The sequence below is a fragment of the Sarcophilus harrisii genome, chromosome 5 (genome assembly GCF_902635505.1).
Source record: "Sarcophilus harrisii chromosome 5, mSarHar1.11, whole genome shotgun sequence".
Taxonomy (NCBI): domain Eukaryota; kingdom Metazoa; phylum Chordata; class Mammalia; order Dasyuromorphia; family Dasyuridae; genus Sarcophilus; species Sarcophilus harrisii.
This window is the reverse complement of record NC_045430.1, coordinates 12,086,368-12,104,406: the sequence shown is the minus strand read 5'-3', so window position 1 is coordinate 12,104,406 and position 18,039 is coordinate 12,086,368. Positions and strand designations below refer to the sequence as shown.

The 18,039-nt window shown below is 45.7% G+C and overlaps 1 protein-coding gene across 4 annotated transcripts in view; it reads left to right on the top strand.

Annotated features, from left to right (window-relative positions):
* The window catches only part of MGAT3 (beta-1,4-mannosyl-glycoprotein 4-beta-N-acetylglucosaminyltransferase), a 57,315-nt gene extending 40,463 nt beyond the window's left edge, over nucleotides 1-16,852 (top strand). For all 4 annotated transcript variants that reach the window (XM_031940067.1, XM_031940070.1, XM_031940069.1 and 1 more), the window contains one exon: nucleotides 10,510-16,852. In XM_031940067.1, coding sequence (XP_031795927.1) covers nucleotides 10,510-12,148 — 1,639 coding nt within the window. In that variant the 3' untranslated portion in view covers nucleotides 12,149-16,852. The remainder of the gene's footprint in view (nucleotides 1-10,509) is intronic.
* The last annotated feature ends 1,187 nt before the right edge of the window (nucleotides 16,853-18,039 follow it).

Here is an 18,039-nt window from a genome sequence, read left to right as displayed (position 1 = left end):
TTAACTTCATAGCTTTCAAGCTAGAAGGGAGCCTGAGAGTTATTTAGGACAAACAGCTTTTCTTACAGGGGTGAAGCTGAGGCCCAGAAGGAGGAAGTGAGTTGCCCAAGTAGTATAATAACAGGCAGGTTTTGAATTGATCTCTTCTGTACTGTGAATGACAGAGCCAAGTCCTTGGACTGTGCTATATTAATTTCTTCGTACCTGGAATCCATCTTCCTATAATTGCTCTCGAGAGATTCTAGATCTACAGATACTACTCTTTGGAAGTGGACAACATCATTCAGTTGATATATATATTGCTCTTGGAAGTGCTTTACAAACTCTTGTTCTCACAAACTGACCTTTCACCCATCGCAATTTATTTTTTGGACCTGAGTACAGAATTTTACATTTATCCCTATTTTGTCTCGTAATAATAATAATAGATCTGTTATAAGGATTAAATGAGATAATTTGTAAAGTGCTTCACAAACTTTAGAGAATTCTATCCATAATGGCTAATGTTATGGTGATAGTAATTGTTGTCTCCTACAGCTAGAAAGAAATGTTTATTCTTTCCTCCACTGTCTCACCTCATTCATTTCTCAACCCCTTGGGATCTGTTTTCCTAACAGGCACTATTAGAAACTAGTTTAGGATAAAATGCAAACTCTCCTTTTGCATTTAAAAGTCTTCCCATCCTGGCTCCAATCTTCATCTGTAGTCTGATTTTATGTCACCACAACCCTTTCTTCTGAAGCCTCTATAATCAAATCGACCAGTTAACACCATCCACCTCTGTACCTTTGCCATGGTTGTTCTTCCTACCTGTAATCAATCCTTTCCCTCCCTCCCTTTCTCTTCTCCCTTGTAATCTCTAGTCTTTTAAAGTCTTAAGTATGTACAAGACTCAGCTCAGGGCCACCTCCTACAGCAGACCTTTCCTAATCCTTCCAATTGTTAGTACCTCCCTTTCCCTTACTAAATTACTTTTATTTATGGTAGATATAGTTTGTATTTAGTTTCCTTCATTTCCTTGATGTAAAATGAAAGAAAGGGTCTTGAGGGCTAGGAATGTTTGAGTTTTATCATTGTAACCTGCTCCAGAATTTTTTTTTTTTTTTTTTTTTTTTTAGTAAGCCGTTCTACATTTTAATCTTCATATTCATTATTTATTTGTTTTTGGCATTTCTTTTTATTACAAATTCTTTCCCTCTTTCCCAATCTTCTCCCACTTACTAAGAAGGCAAATAATATATCAGTTAAACAGTGAAACCATACAAAACATTCCATATTAGTCATATTTCAAAAGAAAAAAAAGCAAGAAAAATAAAAGAAAATTATATCCAAAGTACTTTAAGTGCATCATAACTGCTTATTGGATTGAATTGTCAGCTTCAGCCTGTGTGGGAGCCAGTGATCCTTTTTCTGGGGGGGGGGGGGAGGTCCCCATTCTGTCATTGAATAACTATGCCTCAACTTTGCGTCATTTGCCAATCTGATAAATTGACCATTTCTGCCTTTATTCAAATGCTGGGCAGCAATGAAGGACTCTCCCCTCTGGGACATCACCTGTTTCTTAATCCCTCCTCCCACTTTGCCTTCCTCACTTGCTCCTTCTCCAGCATCCATCCTCTCCTGCTAGTCTGGATCCCCCCCACCCCCCAACTGTACTCTCATTGAACCCCACAGCCACATGTGGTCTACAAAGACTCTGAGGGAGTCGTTATCATTCACGTTGCCACAATCCTGGGATACTATGTCTCTGGCATCTCTCCGCCTCTGCTAATCTAAGTAACGCTGGATTCTCTCCAACTTGGGAATGTCTTTCCTAAAATATGATGCCCAGAAATGAATCTAATCCTTCGGCTGTGATCTGGCCAGGAGAAAGAGCAGGACTCTCACCTTCCACATCCTCGATCCTCCTCCGTTCTAGCCTTACTATGCCTCTCTTAATCAAGCCTGTGGATTTTTCTTTCCCTGATCTATAGAGGCAACCCCTTGTGGGGAGATGAAACTCAGTGCCTTTGAGGGATTGCCTGGAACACCAAAGAGTTAAATGATGAGCCAGGATTCATCCAAAATCCATGTCTTTCTGATTCCAACTACAGTCACTACCAAAAATTAGACCAGCTTTTTGGGCTAGTTGTCTACTATGACCCCCCAGACCTTTTTCATGGGGACTTCTCTATCCTATCTGTTGTTCACTTGTATTCTTGTTTGATTGTGAGCCCATGTAGGGTTTTCTTGGAAGAGATACTGAAGTGGCTTTTTTAATAAAAAAACAAAACAAAACATTAATTTCTTTTAAAATTTAAATTATCTTCCCCCTACCAGTTGAGAAAGCAAGAAAAACAAAACCTCCTTTTTAAAACGTTATGCCCATTTAAGAACAACAACAAAAACAAACAAACATTCCCACAATTTCCTTCTCCAGTTTATTTTATAAATGAGGAAACTCAGGTAAATAGTGCGAAGTGACTTGCTCAGTGGACTCAGATACTAAGTATCCGAGGCTGGATTTGAACTTAACATGAGTCTTCCTGACTGCAGATTTTGCACTCTGGCACCACCTAGCTGCCTCATCCTACCTGTTCAATTGACTTTTTGAATCTTAAGTGTAGCACTTTGCATTTGTACCTATTAGGTATCAGTTGATTAATCATGCTCTACAGTTGTTTGCCTTTTTTTGACTCCAACCTACTCCAGGCAGTGAGTTGGTGTCCGAGTTTAGGGTCTGGGGTCAGTTAGACATGAGTACAAATGCAGCCTCAGAAACTTACTGGCTATTTAACCATTACCTGCCCGTTTCCTCAACTGTAAAATGGGGATAAGAGCACCTACCTCCCAGAGTTGTTATGAGGATTAAATAAGATAATATTTGTAAAGTGTTCACTGCAGTACTATCAGGTGATTCATAAACGTTCCTTGTATTTATTTTTATTTTAGCATAGCTAAAAAAATTTTTTTTTTAATCTACAAGAGGTAGTGTGATGTGGTGGTGAAACTTGAAGTTACATATTTGATTTGGAGTTATGGATTTGAATTCTAGCTCTGCCATTTAAGATGTGGAGTCTTGAACAAGTCACTTATTCTCCCTCCCCACTCCATGACTGAATGTGCAGGTTAAACTATAGAACTCCCAAAGTCTCTCTCAGCTCTAAATCTGTGGTCTTGTCTTTATATTTCCAGATAGCCTCTGATCATTTTGCACATCAGTGTCTTTAAAAAATAATAGCTTTTTATTTTTCAAAATACATGCAAAGATAGTTTTCAACATTCACCCTTGCAAAACCTTGTGTACCAAATTTTTCTCTTTCCTTCTCCCCTCTACTAAACAGCAAGTAATCCAATATAGAATAAACATGTGCAATTCTTCTGAATATATTTCCACATTTATCATGCCGCACAAGAAAAATCAGATCAAAAAAGGGAAAAAAATGAGGAAAACAAAAACAAAACAAACAAGCAAAGGAACAACTACAAAGGTGAAAATGTTGTGCTCCACATTCAATCCCCACAGTCCTCTCTTCAGATGCAAATGACTCTTTCCATTACACAGCTTTTGGAGTTCCCCTAAATTACCTCATTATTGAAAAGAATCAATTCCATCACAGTTGGTCATCACACAGTCTTGTTGCCCTGTACAATGATCTCCTGATTCTGCTCATTTCACTTAATATCAGTTCCTGTAAGTCTCTCCAAGCTTTTCTGAAATCAGTCTGCTGATTGTTTCTTATGGAACAATAATTCCATTACATTCATTTACTATAACTTCTTCAGACATTCCCATTAGTGTCTTGACAACATGCTTACAGGACTGTGCACCTTAAAAAAAAAAAAAAAAAAAAAAAAAACTATCTTCTTTAGTTACCTGCTCTTGCTTCAAGTCTCTGGGAGATGACATGAAATTTTTTAAATTAAAAAAAAAATTAATTTCTTTTTAAATTCAAATTTTCTTCCCCCACCAGTTGAGAAAGCAAGAAAAACAAAACCCCCTTTTAAAAATGTTACACCCATTTAAGAAAAAACATTCCCACAACAGCCCCATCCAAAAAAGCATGTGTCAGTCTGAGTCCATCCTTTCTTCTATCAGGTAAAATGGACAGCATTTTTCATTGTTAATCATGTGGAGTTAGAGTTGGTTATTGTGTTAATCAAAGTTTTTCCAAGTTGTTGGTCTTGACATTATTATTGTTGTGTAAATTACTCGCTTTTCTGCATCAGTTCATATAAATCTTCCCAGGCTTTTCTGAAACCATTTCCTTTCTGTTTTCTTACAGTACAACAATATAAAGTGGTAACTTCAGAGTCTGAGCTCCTTTCTACTCTTTCCATTTTTTCCTTCTCAGAACTTATTTACTTACATAAATGCTTAGGGAGGGAGGTAATTGGATAGACAAATGGATAGAGCTTTTATTAAGTGCTTATTATGTGCCGGATATGAATACCAACAAGCAAAATAGCCATTACCCTGCAAGAGCTTACTTTCCAATGGAAAAAGACAACACATACAGCCTGCTGGAAAAGGGGGGCTGAGGGACATCAACAAACAGACCTGGGCACTCCAGTGATGTATCAGAGTATCAGAACTTGAACCCAGATATTCCTGAACGATGCCAAACTTAGAACTATAAAGAACTCTAATCATTATTGTGAGTTCTTAAGCTTATTTTTAAAATTTAAAAACGTACTTTATTAACTATATATATATATATATGTATGTATAGATAGATAGATAGATACTATAACTTCTAATGCCCTTTTCAGCTCTAAATAAATGTATAATCTAAACATCTCCCCTTCTCTAATCACATCAGCACCATAAGAGTCATGCTGGACTGGTCTTTGGGAGACCATGTGATCCAACCTCTCTTCCCACTCCATCCCCATTTTACCTAGAAAGAAAACAAAATGTAAAGTAATTTGATGAGGTCGTTTCCTCCCAAAGTTGTCATTATCTCTACTTTGGTGACTACTTCTTTCTTGGTCAGGATCAAAATAGTAGCCTCCCTTATTATTTCCTCTAAAATTTTTTTTTTTAAATCCAACTGTCATTGGAACAGGTCAAGAATTCATCCCCAGTAGCAGTGATGGGAGCTGTCCATAGAGGTGGAAATTTCTCCAGACCTAACCTAGTCTGGGTCTGGGCCAGCCAGCTTTATGGTCTAGTCATTGTGATACCCCTTAGGAAGGGATAGATTCTTGGTCCTACTCAACTGTATCCTCCTTCTCTGGAGCTGATTGATGGGATCTGGGGCCAATCGGAGAAATGCTGGAAAGATTGGAAGGTTGAATGGTTCTAAAGGTTCCAGGAGTCTCTCTGGAGGGTCTAAATTCTAAGATTCTAAGGATGTAAGAATCTGGTGTTCTAGAAGTCCTACTTTGTGGAGTCTAAAGACTTTGGAATTCCAACATTCTGAGAATCTTGGACAATCTAAGGTTCTGGGAGTCATTTTATTATTTCAAGACTTTAATTGTCTATGACCCTGGGCAAGTCACTTAACTCCAATTGCCTCGGGGGAAAAAAGATTTAAAATTGTGATTCTGAGAATCTGAAGATTTGAAGTTCTAGGAGTCTAGCTTGGGTTCTGAATGCCTTAAAGTTCTAAGAGTCCAGGGTTCTGAGAATCAAATCTATGGAGTTTTAGGTTCTAGGAGTCTAATGTTTTAGAAGTTTATGAATGTGGATTATTAGAATTATATAACTGTTCTATTAGAAGTTGACCTTACCTAAATTCTATGTTTTCTTGGTTGTTGGTTTTTCTGCAGCTGGATGGATTTACCACAAACATTTTGTGCCTTTAATGAATCACCATTTTTCTGGTCTCTTTGGACCTTTCCCACCTCTATCTTCAGGGACTGGCCTGCGTCCCAGGGACTCCCTGGAGGATGAGAGCAGTCCCCTCCTCCATGTTGAGTGTCCTGACACTAAGTAGGGACTTTTAAAATATTAATTGAATTGAATGTAGGAGGCCTGGAGGAAAACTTTAAGATAAGATAGTAATTTAGTCATATATATATAAAACACATATATGCATAGAATGATGCTAAATGTAGTTCACTTGAACTGATTAGATCAAATGAAAGTATTTTATAGATCTTATGTTGCCAAATAAACAAATAAAATATTTGTTAAGTTCACTTTGTGCCAAGCAATCCATTGGAAACAAGATGGATCCTACCCTCGGGAAGATGTCATTCTAAGAAGGTAGAGGCTATCTTTTCTGTTTCTCAGACCCTTTGGGCAGTATGGGGAGACCTATGAACCCTGAAGACACCATTACCCCAGGAATATCGGTCTTTACAAGATGGCAGTGCCGAGTGGGAAGGGACGGAGGGAAGATTCACTGTGAGCTAGAGCTTCACCTTTTTGTGTCTTGGCCCCTCTGGCAGGTAGGCTGGTGAGGTCCATGGACCCCCTTCTCAGAATTATGTTATTAAATATATGATGTAAATTATATGAGTTCCACTGAACCCAGTTCTACTGAAATAGTCATGAAAATATTTGAAAAGCAGGGTTTGACCTCTGTTCTAGAGGAAGAATGGATAGGATTTCAGATATTAGACCGTTTTTTTTCTTTTTTTTTTTTTTTTGCTGAGCCAGTTGGGGTTAAGTGACTTGCCCAGGGTCACACAGCTAGGAAGTGTTAAGTGTCTGAAGTTAGATTTGAACTCAGGTCCTCTTGATTTCAGGGCTGGTGCTCTATCCATTGAGCCACCTAAGTAACGTGAGTTTTTGATTTCTTAAGGAAAGGATTGTACATTTCAAGGCTAGAAAGAAACGGAGAGATCATTTGGTCTTTCTAGTTTGTGTGTGTGTGTTTTGTTTTTGGTTTTTGGTTTTTTTACAAAAGAGGAAACTGAATGTCTTGCTTAAGGTCACCCGGCTATTATTAAATGGGAGAGTGAATTTTGACCCAGCTCTTTGCACTTCCCTGTCTAGGGAAAGCCCTTTGACCTTCAACTTTCCATGATGCTATGAATATGTGCAGCCCAGCCCACCCAATGGGCCGCGTCTTTCTGCTTCTGGCTCCCTGTCTTTGGGAAGACAAAGCAGTGTCCAGAAGGAGGGGGGGGGGGGGGGGTGGCTCGGGCGGGGAAGAAAGGGGGGTGGGGGCAGCCCCTGGGGTGGGCAGAAGCTGGGCATCAGCCCTGGGAACTCTCTTTCCCGGCAACATAAGAGCCCACTGTGGGAAAATGAAGTGTCTGCCAGCCTTGGAGCAGGATGCTGTGGGGGCTGGGAAGGAGGAGAGGGGCTAAAGATGGTGGGGATGGGGAAGCTGGGGGAGAGATCTGCTAGGGAGTGTCCTTCTTTTAGGTTAGGGAAGGGAAAGGGCTAGAGATGGAGGGGAGCTGGGGAGAACTATCACCAAAAGGGCAGACACCCCGGATTTTTCCAGCTGTGTGACCTTGACCAAGTCCTTTCAGTTTTTCAGGGCTTCCCTGTCAGCTGTGACCAAACAGGAAGTATTACGCACGCGTCTGGCTCCGGGTTGGGGGCTGCACTAAGTCCTGTCCATGCCCCTTTCAGCCCTAAGAACCTATGAATCGATGGAGTTGAGTGACTTGTCCAGAATCACACTGCTAGTAAGTGCCTGAGGTCACACTCGAACTCAGAGCCCCCTAGCTCCAGAGGCTGTGCTCTCTCCCCTGCACCACCCAGTTGTATCTTCACCCATCAGTGTTCCAAGTGTCCGGGGAGGGGGGACCCATTTTGGAGATGGAAGGAGCCTGTCCTGAGAGCTGGGTTAGCCCCCCAGCTTAGCTTGTTTAAGATGTTTTTAAATCAGTTCCCTATTCAAGACTTAAGTTTCTTTGTAAAAAGATGAATTTGAAGGTCTCTTCTTGTTTGGCGATGGGAGAAATTAGCCGGGATTACAGAGGGAGCCGCTGTGGGGGTCTGCAGGGCTTCCTCGGGGCCGTGTGGCTCCCAGGGCATGGAGACAGGAAGCCTCGGTTCCAGGGAAGGGAGAGCAGCGCCGAGAGACCACCCCTGTGGACCCGAACACTTTGCCAAAGGCTGACCCTAGGTCCCCTTGTTCCCAGCTCAGGCATCTGGCCCAAGGCTCCCGCTGACCGGGGCCTTTGTGATGCAGAGTAAAGAGCCCTGGGCTGGAAGTCAGGGAAAGCCTGGGCTCAGTGCTAGCTCTGTCACTCACCAGCTGAATGACCTTGGGCTCCTGCTTGCTTTTCTCTGGGTTTCTTCTGTATAAATGACCGTGGATTCAACTTGGCTGGAGGGTAACCAAGTAAAGGGTGGAGATCTTGACATCCGAGGATCAGTGGTAGGAAATTGGGGGGGGAAGGGTGTAGTTGGGAGAAAAGAAGGCTAGAGATGGATGGACATGAGTGTGTTCACCAGGTATCTGAAGGATTATCAGACTGATTGCTATGAGCATTTATTTAGTGCCTACTGTATACACTAGTAGGCTCTCTCTTTTCAATGTTGGTATTGAAAATAAAAAAAAAAAAAAAATCTATCCTGAGGAACTTAACATTCTCCTGGGGGGTGCAACAGGTAAATAGTGAAGAGAATTTGAGGAGGGAAAGACAGTTAACAGCTAAAAGTTGCAAGGAGGCAATTGAGGCTTGAATGCCACAAAAACATTCCTGATCCTAGGACCTGTCCTAGAGGGAAATCTGCTGCCTGGGAAGGGAGTGGTTTCCTGTTCCTGACAAGGAATTGGTGTAAGGTATTACTGAGGAGCTAATTGCCCCGGTGTGGGTTGGGACCCTTCTCAACTCTGATCTGTGCAGGAGGAGAGGGATGCAATAATATATCTCATGGAAGGAATCGGTAGGTCTTTCTAACTCTTTGGAGGTGGAAGCTAAAGTTAATTTTGAGCAGGGGTGACTGGGAATGGGGACGCTGAGAGTGATTGGACAAAGATCTCTGGACTTGAAGTCAGGAAGGACCTGTTCATGTCCCACCTTTAACACTTAATAGTTTAGGGCACTCTGGGGCCCTCAGTTTTCACATCTGTAAAATGGGAACGGTAATAATTCTTGTACCTATGTCCTTGTCTCTCAGTATTGTTGGCACTGAAATGAGATGATGTTGTAAAATGCTTTACAAGCTATAAACTCTACAAACAGAAATGAATGTTGGCTCTCATTAATTTTCCAGCACTTGCGAGTTCACAAAGTATCTTGGTCCCAACTAGCTCTGAGGTAGCTAGTGAAAGTGAGGAGTTGTGGGACTGGAGGAAATCCTACTAGAAGTGGAAGACAGGCTCCAGCACTTCTATTCAACACTCAGATTTGCCCTTGTCTACCTCATGGGAGAAGGGGAGAACCCAGTCAAAGACAACAAAATGACAGGAAAAGGTTTAAGAGGAGTGGGGTGGGGAGTGGCATCTGCAGATGCAATGGGTTATTTCTCACTAGGGGTCAGCTGCCCCACAGGGAACTGTCCAAAGCCAACAGAACTCTCCTTGCCATCATCTCTCCCCAGAATCATCAGGACTAGGATTTTCCCACAGTTCATTCTGTTGTCCAGGGGCATCCATTAGCCTGGAGAGATATTGCTTGCAAAACCACAGTGGGGTGGGAAGAAAGATTTGGAAACTTTAAGGTGAGATGAGGTCCTGAAGGAGCATGGGAGATAAGGGGAATTAGGAGGGCAACACAAGTGCCTGAAATAGCCTGGAAAGGTCAATCTTCCTTCCCCAAAGAGACTGGCCAGCTTCCCAGAATGTCAAACCACTATGAGGGGAAAGGGACTACCCACATAACCTTAAAGAAGTCACTCTTTGACCCTGTTTCTTTGTAAAATGGAGGGGGATAGGTGAGGGTGGACCAGCTGACTTCTAAATAAATAATATAATTAGGGGCAGCTAGCTAGTGGATAGAGTATCAGTCCTGATGTCAGGAGGACCTGAATTCAAATTTGACCTCAGACACTTAACAATTCCTGGCTGTGTGACCCTGACAAGTCATTTAACTCCAATTGCCTCAGCAAAAATAAATTCTATAATTTCTAGTATATGTGACCGTCGGAGGAGAGAATACAATGAGCTTCCTCTGGATGTAGTGAGTTCCCAAACACTGGAGGATGTCTTTCAAAGGGATTCTTTGGCCATTTGTTGGGGTTAGTGTATTCAGTTGTTTTTTTTTTCTGAAGCAATTGGGGTTAAGTGACTTGCCCAGGGTCACACAGAAGTAAGTGTTAAGTGTCTGAGCTCAGTTTTGAACTCAGGTCCTCCAGATTTCAGGGCTGGTGCTCCATCCACTGCACCACCTAGCTGTTCCTGGGGTCAGTGCAAATGAGAAGACATTTCCTCTCTTGCTCGGGGCTGGACTCCGCATTTATAGAGAGCTTTTTAGGAGAGCAGATGCTTTCTGTATATTATCGAGTGAGAAATGGCCCCCGAGGTCCCTCCCGACTGGGAAGTCGCAGCAACTTCCGTCCATATCCACAGCAGCCGCCTTTCCCTCATCCCCACCTAAGCTCCCACGCCTCCCTCGGCCTCCCGGTTGCTTGGTCTGCTAAATCCCGTTTGCTTTGTCGTCTTCTGCCCACAGGATGAAGATGAGACGTCATAAACTCTTTCTGACTCTGTGTATGGCCGGCCTCTGCCTCATCTCCTTCCTGCACTTCCTTAAAGCCTTGTCCTATGTCACCTTCCCCCGGGAACTGGCCTCCCTCAGCCCCAATCTGGTGGCCAACTTCTTGTGGAACAATGCCCCCATCACACCTCAGGCCAGCCCGGAGCCCGGGGGAGCCGTGGGCCCCGAGCTGCTCCGAACTCCCCTCTATTCCCACTCCCCGCTGCTGCAGCCCCTGCCCCCGATGGGGGCCACCGAGGAACTCCACCGCCTGGAATTTGTGCTGCCCGAGGACAGGGCAGAGTACTTCGTGCGCACCAAAGCTGGAGGGGTCTGCTTCAAGCCAGGTACCAAAATGCTGGAGAAGCCCACGGCGGGGCAGCCGGAGGAGACGCTTGAGGCCGGAGACGGCTCCGTGTCCGGGGGCACGGCCCGCCGCCCGCTGACGATCGGCAACTGGCTGGCCGCGGGGAAATCGAAGGGCTCGAAACGTCGGAAGTGGGTGGAGTGCGTGTGTCTGCCTGGCTGGCACGGGCCCAGCTGTGGGGTGCCCACCGTGGTGCAGTACTCCAACCTGCCCACCAAGGAGCGCCTGGTGCCCCGGGAGACCCCGCGGAGGGTCATTAACGCCATCAACGTCAACCACGAGTTTGACCTGCTGGACGTGCGGTTCCACGAGCTGGGGGACGTGGTGGACGCCTTTGTGGTCTGCGAGTCCAACTTCACTGCCTATGGAGAACCTCGGCCCCTCAAGTTCCGGGAGATGCTCCGGAACGGGAGCTTCGAGTACATCCGCCACAAGGTCCTCTACGTCTTCTTGGACCACTTTCCTCCGGGCGGCCGCCAGGACGGCTGGATCGCCGACGACTACCTGCGGACCTTCCTGACCCAGGACGGCATCTCGCGTCTGCGCAACCTGCGCCCGGACGACGTCTTCATCATCGACGACGCGGATGAGATTCCTGCCCGGGACGGCGTCCTCTTCCTCAAGCTCTACGACGGCTGGACCGAGCCCTTCGCTTTCCACATGCGCAAATCCCTCTACGGGTTTTTTTGGAAGCAGCCCGGTACCCTGGAGGTAGTGTCGGGCTGCACCATAGACATGCTGCTGACCGTCTACGGCACGGACGGGATCCTCCTGCGCCGGCGGCAGTACTACACCATGCCGGGCTTCCGGCAGTACGAGAACCGAACCGGCCACATCCTGGTCCAGTGGTCCCTGGGCAGCCCGCTCCACTTTGCGGGCTGGCACTGCTCCTGGTGTTTCACCCCCGAGGGCATCTATTTCAAGATGGTGTCGGCCCAGAACGGCGACTTCCCCCGCTGGGGCGACTACGAAGACAAACGGGACCTTAACTACATACGGGAACTGATCCGTACGGGCGGCTGGTTCGACGGCACTCGGCAGATATACCCCCCCGCAGACCCCAGCGAACACATGTACGCTCCCAAGTACCTGCTGAGAAACTACCCCCGATTCCACTACCTGCTGGACAATCCCTACCGCCAAGAGGAGGGGACAGTGGGTGCAAAGGATGGCGTGAGGGGCAGCGAGGGTGGTGGGACTGGGCCTGAGGGAGCTGTAGCCAGGGCAGCACAGGCAGGGGAAATCTGATGACATCATAAGGCTGCATGATTTTCATTGGGGGGGAGGGCTGGGGAAGGGAAGAGGGGAAAGCGTTAGGGTGATGCAGTTGTCTTCTGGGGCTAATTGCTCTCATCCTTTCTCCCTTCTTATAGAGGGAGGCCCCGCATGATGAGAACTTAGGAAGAGGGGCAGGGGGGGGGGAGGAGGGAACCTTAGACCCCCTTCCCAGGATAGCCCCAGTACCAACCCCCGGTTGGAAGAGCATCACAGAGATGCTCTTCTCAGTCTATCCCTTTGGGGATCTTTATTTTTTCTCTCTCCTGCACATAGAACTTTTCCCCTAGGGATGGAGGGAGGATTTTTTTCTATTTGCAACGCCATTCCCTCAGCCTCCAACCACATTTTGTGGTCGTGGCAAGGCAGGTATAGGGACCCGCAGGGAGAGAAGAAAGAAAAAGAACTAGATGCTGGATGATGGAAGGGCAGGAAAGGAAGGTGGGTATGCAGGAGGGCAGCTAACTGATCTTGGGGTGGCTTTTTATACCCACAATGATTTTATAGCCACAATGATGAAATGGCTTTTTATGAGTGGCCCTTGATTCTCCCTGGGAAACTAGTTTGGGGCTGGAGTCCGGAAGTGGTAGGAGAAGGAAAGGCCAGATGCTCTAGAAATACAGTGGAGACCAAGGAAAGGAAGAGGGGCTTGGGATAGGGACTAGGGGTGGGGGGTTGGGGAGATATAGCATTCCACTAGAAATTAACCCAGAGAGAAAGAAGTCTGGTTCAATGATCCCTTCAAAGTCCCTCCCAAGGAACAGTGGGCAAAGATATAGAGAACAGTAGGGGAAAGGAGGCAGTGTCTGGGGCTCATTCCTCATCCCTTGGGAATCCCCCATCTCTAGGACCACAGCCCTGTTGTGGCCTTTTATCTTTATTTATTCTGTGGTCCGATTTGGGATGGGCAAAGGAGTGGGCCATGGGAAAATGGGATCGTCTCTGTTTCTTGGAGAACTGCACAGGGTCAAAGAGGAAGGAAGTGGGGTAGGTGTGGCAAGATCCCCCTTTCTCTTTAACTTGGGGAGGACCAGACAGAAACATTAGCCTCTCTATATAGTAGGACCCTGTCTCCCCTGGAACTCCCAACATCTTGCTAGGGCCAGAGCCTTCTCTGAGAGAGTAGACAACCAATGGGAACCTTATTTTCTGTTCCCTTCCCCTCATTCTAACTAATTCCTGTTAGACCGGAAAAGCTAGAACTTAGGATAATTCTAGTCCCAGCTTTGTGCAGTCTGCCCCTTCTCTGGGCCTCCACTTTCTCATCAGCTAAATGAGGGGATTGGACAAATCCTTCCCAGCTCTGGCATGCCATCCAAATGATGGCTTGGTTGAAGGGTGGACCTCATTATACCTGTCTTTAACTTCTGAAGGGCAGTCATCTGGAAGACAGATTTTACGCAGGCTGCTTGGTCCCAGGGGACCAGGGCAAGAAGCCATTAAGAGAAATGGTAAAGAGATTGAGAACTGGAAGGAACCTTACAGACTATCTTGATTGACCCAGGACTGTCCTGGACCCCTTAGGCAGTCTGCTGAAGCCGATGGACCCTTTTCCGAACCATGTTCTTAAGTGCATAAAATAAAATACATAGGATTGCAAAGGAAATGAATTATATGGAAATGCTATTACCAAAATATTTTAAGTTCATGGACCCCAAGCTTAAAATCTCCCCCCAACCTAAATGCTCTCATTTTTTAGATGGAACAATTTAGGACTCAGATACCTTGAGTAACTTTCCAAGGATGCCCAGGAAGTTAATGGCAGAGCTGGGATGCCTCCATGCTCTTTCCAACCATAGCCACAGACTTCATAATTAAATCCAACTCAGAGTGGAATGAGCTTCCCCTCCCACTACCTCCATCTCCAAGCAAAAGTCAGATGGCCACTTAGTGTATACATCGCAAGAGAGATCGATTCTTCTTTAGTTATGGCGGCTATATCGGCTGGGTGGCCATTGGGGTCCCTGAGGTTCAGAACTTTTGTGATTCTCTGTCTCCTTCCCACCCTGTAAGGATCCCACCTTTCCTCTTTTTTTCCCCCCATACCATCTCCCACCCCAGCTGTCCCCCTCTAGATCAGATTATAATCTTCTTTGGAGGATCCCCAAAACTCATTCTCTTTGAAGGGACTTGTGTATCCTTCAGATGAACAGTTGGGACTAGAAGGGAACAAAGTGCTTAAGGGGGCAGCATTTCTAACCCCCAGTGGGTGGGTGAGGAATGAGAGGAGAGAAAAGGCAGGGGCTCCAGGCTGGGGAGATTTGGAGGTCAAGCCCAGCCTCCAACCCAAGCTTTCAAGCTGAGATTAAATCACTCTCTGTGGGGGGAGAGCCTGGGAAAGTATCTTCTCCATTCGGGAGAGAAAAATCAGCCTTTGTCCTCCCTAACCCTGTGCTATTCCCCACTCCAAGCAAGTTTCTGTTGGTGTGTGTGAGTAGATGCTACCAGCTCTGCTCCTAGTCAGCCCTCCACGAGTGGGTCTGAATATGCATGTGTGTGTTATATGTGTGTGTGTGTGTGTGTGTGTACAGGACTCTAGATTTAGAGCTGGTTAAGATCTTGCTGTTCTGGAGTCCATCCCCCCAATTTTACAGAGAAAGAGGGAACGACCACATTTCAATCTCTTACATTATCCTCCTAACAATCCTGCTAGGCAGGTACTATTAGCAGATTTGACAGATGAGGAAATTGAGGTATGTGAATAAGGATTTGGACTTGGATCCTACAAACAGGCCATTGTTGCACTGGGTGTGATAGGAGAGTATGTGTGGGTGTCCCTATTTAGACTGGTCTAGCAGCTCTGTGTCACCCTAGGCAAGTCACCTCCTGGGCCAAAGTTTCTTCTGTCAAATGAGAGAAAGATGCAGATCTATCTATCCATCAACAAGCATTTATTTAGCTCCAAACTGTGCCAGGTATCCAAATGGGCTTTCCCCTCCCCAAGTTCAGTCTATAGATTCTATAGGAACATAAATCTATAGAAAAGATCACTGAGGCTCTGCCATTCTGTAGGAAATGGCCAGACCTTCAACTCATGGCTTTTGTCCCTCCCCCTTCCCCTCTGATGTAAGTCCCCTCCTTGTGGCTTCCCTCCCCTTAACTATAGAACCTTTCCCCAAGACCCATCAGTGTACAGAGCAAAGCCTCATGGACTTGGAGCCATGATCTGGCTTAGAATCCTCACGAGGAGGGCAAACTACCTTCCCTCTCTCTTTGCCTCAGTTTCCTCCCCTGTACAAGGTGGGGTGTGATCCCCACCAGCTCCAAATCTAGGGTCCTACTCTTCCCATCTGCTCGCTTGTCCTGCGGCTCTCCCTTTACTCTCTGCTCGTCTCCCCAGCCTGCAGCTGAGACTTGTCTTTTGGTTAGGGTCTGACTGGAGGGCTCGTGACCCCTGGGTAGGAGAGCTTGCCACTTCTGAACTGTGTGACATTGGCCAAGTCACCCTCTGGGTCTCAGTTTACAGTTTTCTGTAACATAAAGGGTCCATGAGAGGCCAGCTGTCCCGGAAGGTCCCTTTCAACTCAAGATTTCTAACCCTCCGATGGTGAGGGATGGAAGAGCTGGGCTTACTCTTCAGTCCTATAATCATCACCCCTGCCTCCCACTTAGTCCAGGCTGCTGGGTGGGTAACTGGGTGCTGGGTGGGGTGTGGGTGGGTAGGAGGGTCTTGCATGCTACCGTCCTTCCTCCTGGGAGAGCTCCGTCATGGTGAGTCCTAGATACAGATGCAACTTCTTGAATCTGAGCCCTGAGAGCACATGGGCTGATGGAGGAAAGAGGTGAAGGTTAGGAGTAAAGGGAGATTATACTTTCCTGTTAATTCCCCCAGGAGGTTCCGTTCCTAAGAAGGGGGAGGTTCTCATCCATCCAGCATGAGGTCCACCACTATTGCTTGAAAACAAGTAATCATCTCTGAGAAAGGTCGCCCTCAAGTAGCTTCCATTTCAAATTTCTTTTCCTATTTGAGGAGATTGGGTGACTTCAAACTCCTCCGGCCCTAAATCCTCTAATTTCAGGCTCACAGGCCCTCATTCTGACGTGAGCCCGACTCCCTCCTAATTTTAGACCCTAAGTCTCCTCCTGTGTGTTATTCCCAACGCAGACCCACAGCTGACTCAGTACTCCCCACCTCTATGGGATTGAACACTCCCTCCTCCCCCCACCATGGTGGGGGATCTCGGCTTGAAAATACACTGGTTAGAAGTATCCCCCCCATTCCCACCTCCCCTCCCAGATGTGGGCACTCTGAGGGGGGTGGGACTGGGGGCAGAAAGTGGGGAGAGAGATTCACATGCAATACACCGAGGAAGAGAATTCCTTCCACCTACCCCCACATAATCTAAGTCACTGTTGAATCAAAATCACCGGGCCCTCCCAACCCCGAGTGACTTAATCCTCTGTTTATCCTCCTGAGATGACTGGGTGCAAAGGACCCCAGGAACCGTGGGAGGAGAGGGAGCCGAGCCCTGGAAACTGTAATTTAAGGAGACCAATAATGATGATGATGGTAATAATAGTAATATTTTTTTTTTTGTAAGGATGAATCCAAATGTACACTCTGAAATCATTTTCTCTGTAAATGGTTGGATTTCATTTCACCCTTAAAGGGATGTTTAAAGGAGAAGATAATATTAATAATAAAAAAAAATCCAGAGCTACAAAGCCGGAAAAGAAGCAAGTTTTTGTGTGTGTTTTGGGGAGAGGGCTGGGATTTCTGATTTTATTAGATGGGGGAGGTTGGAGGCCAGGGGCCTTTAGGTTTGGTTACCCTGGTTCATAATTTCATGATGGGAGCAAGTCACACCCCAGGTGGACCTCAGTTTTCTTATCTGTGAAATAGGGATAATCTTGGGGCAAATGTAGGTTTGGGTAGAATCAGATTATCCTCATCCTCAACACAAGCACAGCTGGGCAGAATTGTTTCCTGCAGTCTTGACATTAACTCCCTCCTCCTCAAGTGAAAATATCTTTAGAAACATGCTAGGGGATTAAACTTTCCTGTATCCTTCCCTCACAAGTTTATTACAGGGATTGAATGAAGTGATGGACAAAAGTACCTTGCATTTTCTCATTAGAACTGGAAGACATCTCTAAGACCATTTATTCTGCTCCCATTTTACAGAGAGGGAAAACAGGCCTAAGGAGGTGCAGTATACTCAGTAAATAGCTTGTAAGTGATTGAACCAGGCTTCATACAGGTCCTGTGACTCCCAAGGTTCTTAACTTAGCATGGTGACTCTTAAATAATCTGTGGGCCATGCCAGGAGGACAGGTGCTTTAAGATCATGTTTGCATAAGAAACTTCTCCAGGGCTATCCTCTCTCACTTTTCTTTTGGGCTGAGATTTCAGATTCTTTGTCCAATTGCTTATTTATGGAAACCAATTTTTTTTTTTTTTTTCTGAGACAGTTGGGGTTAAGTGACTTGCCCAGGGTCACACACCTAGGAAGTGTTAAATGTCTGAGGCCAGATTTGAACTCGGGTCCTCCTGACTTCAGGGCTGGGGTTCTATCCACTGTGCCCACCTAGCTGCTGTGCAAACCAATTTTGTGGATAAATGGAGACAACCACAGAATTATCGTTTACCTTATTTATTTATTTATTTTTAACATTCAGTTTCCATAGTTCTTTTTCTGGATGCAGATGGAATTTTCTATCCAAAGTCTGTTGGGATTGCCTTGGATCATTTACCTTTAATAAATGATTGAAGTTCTGGGGAAAAATAAAGGAAGAAATTACTCTAAGGGAGGCAGTTGGGGCCCCTAAATAGCTCCTCTTGAGACTCAGTTTTCCCATCTGCCCAATGGGGAAGGATGATAGTTGCCCTGCCATCCCCAAAAGGCCGTGATGAGAAAAGCAAT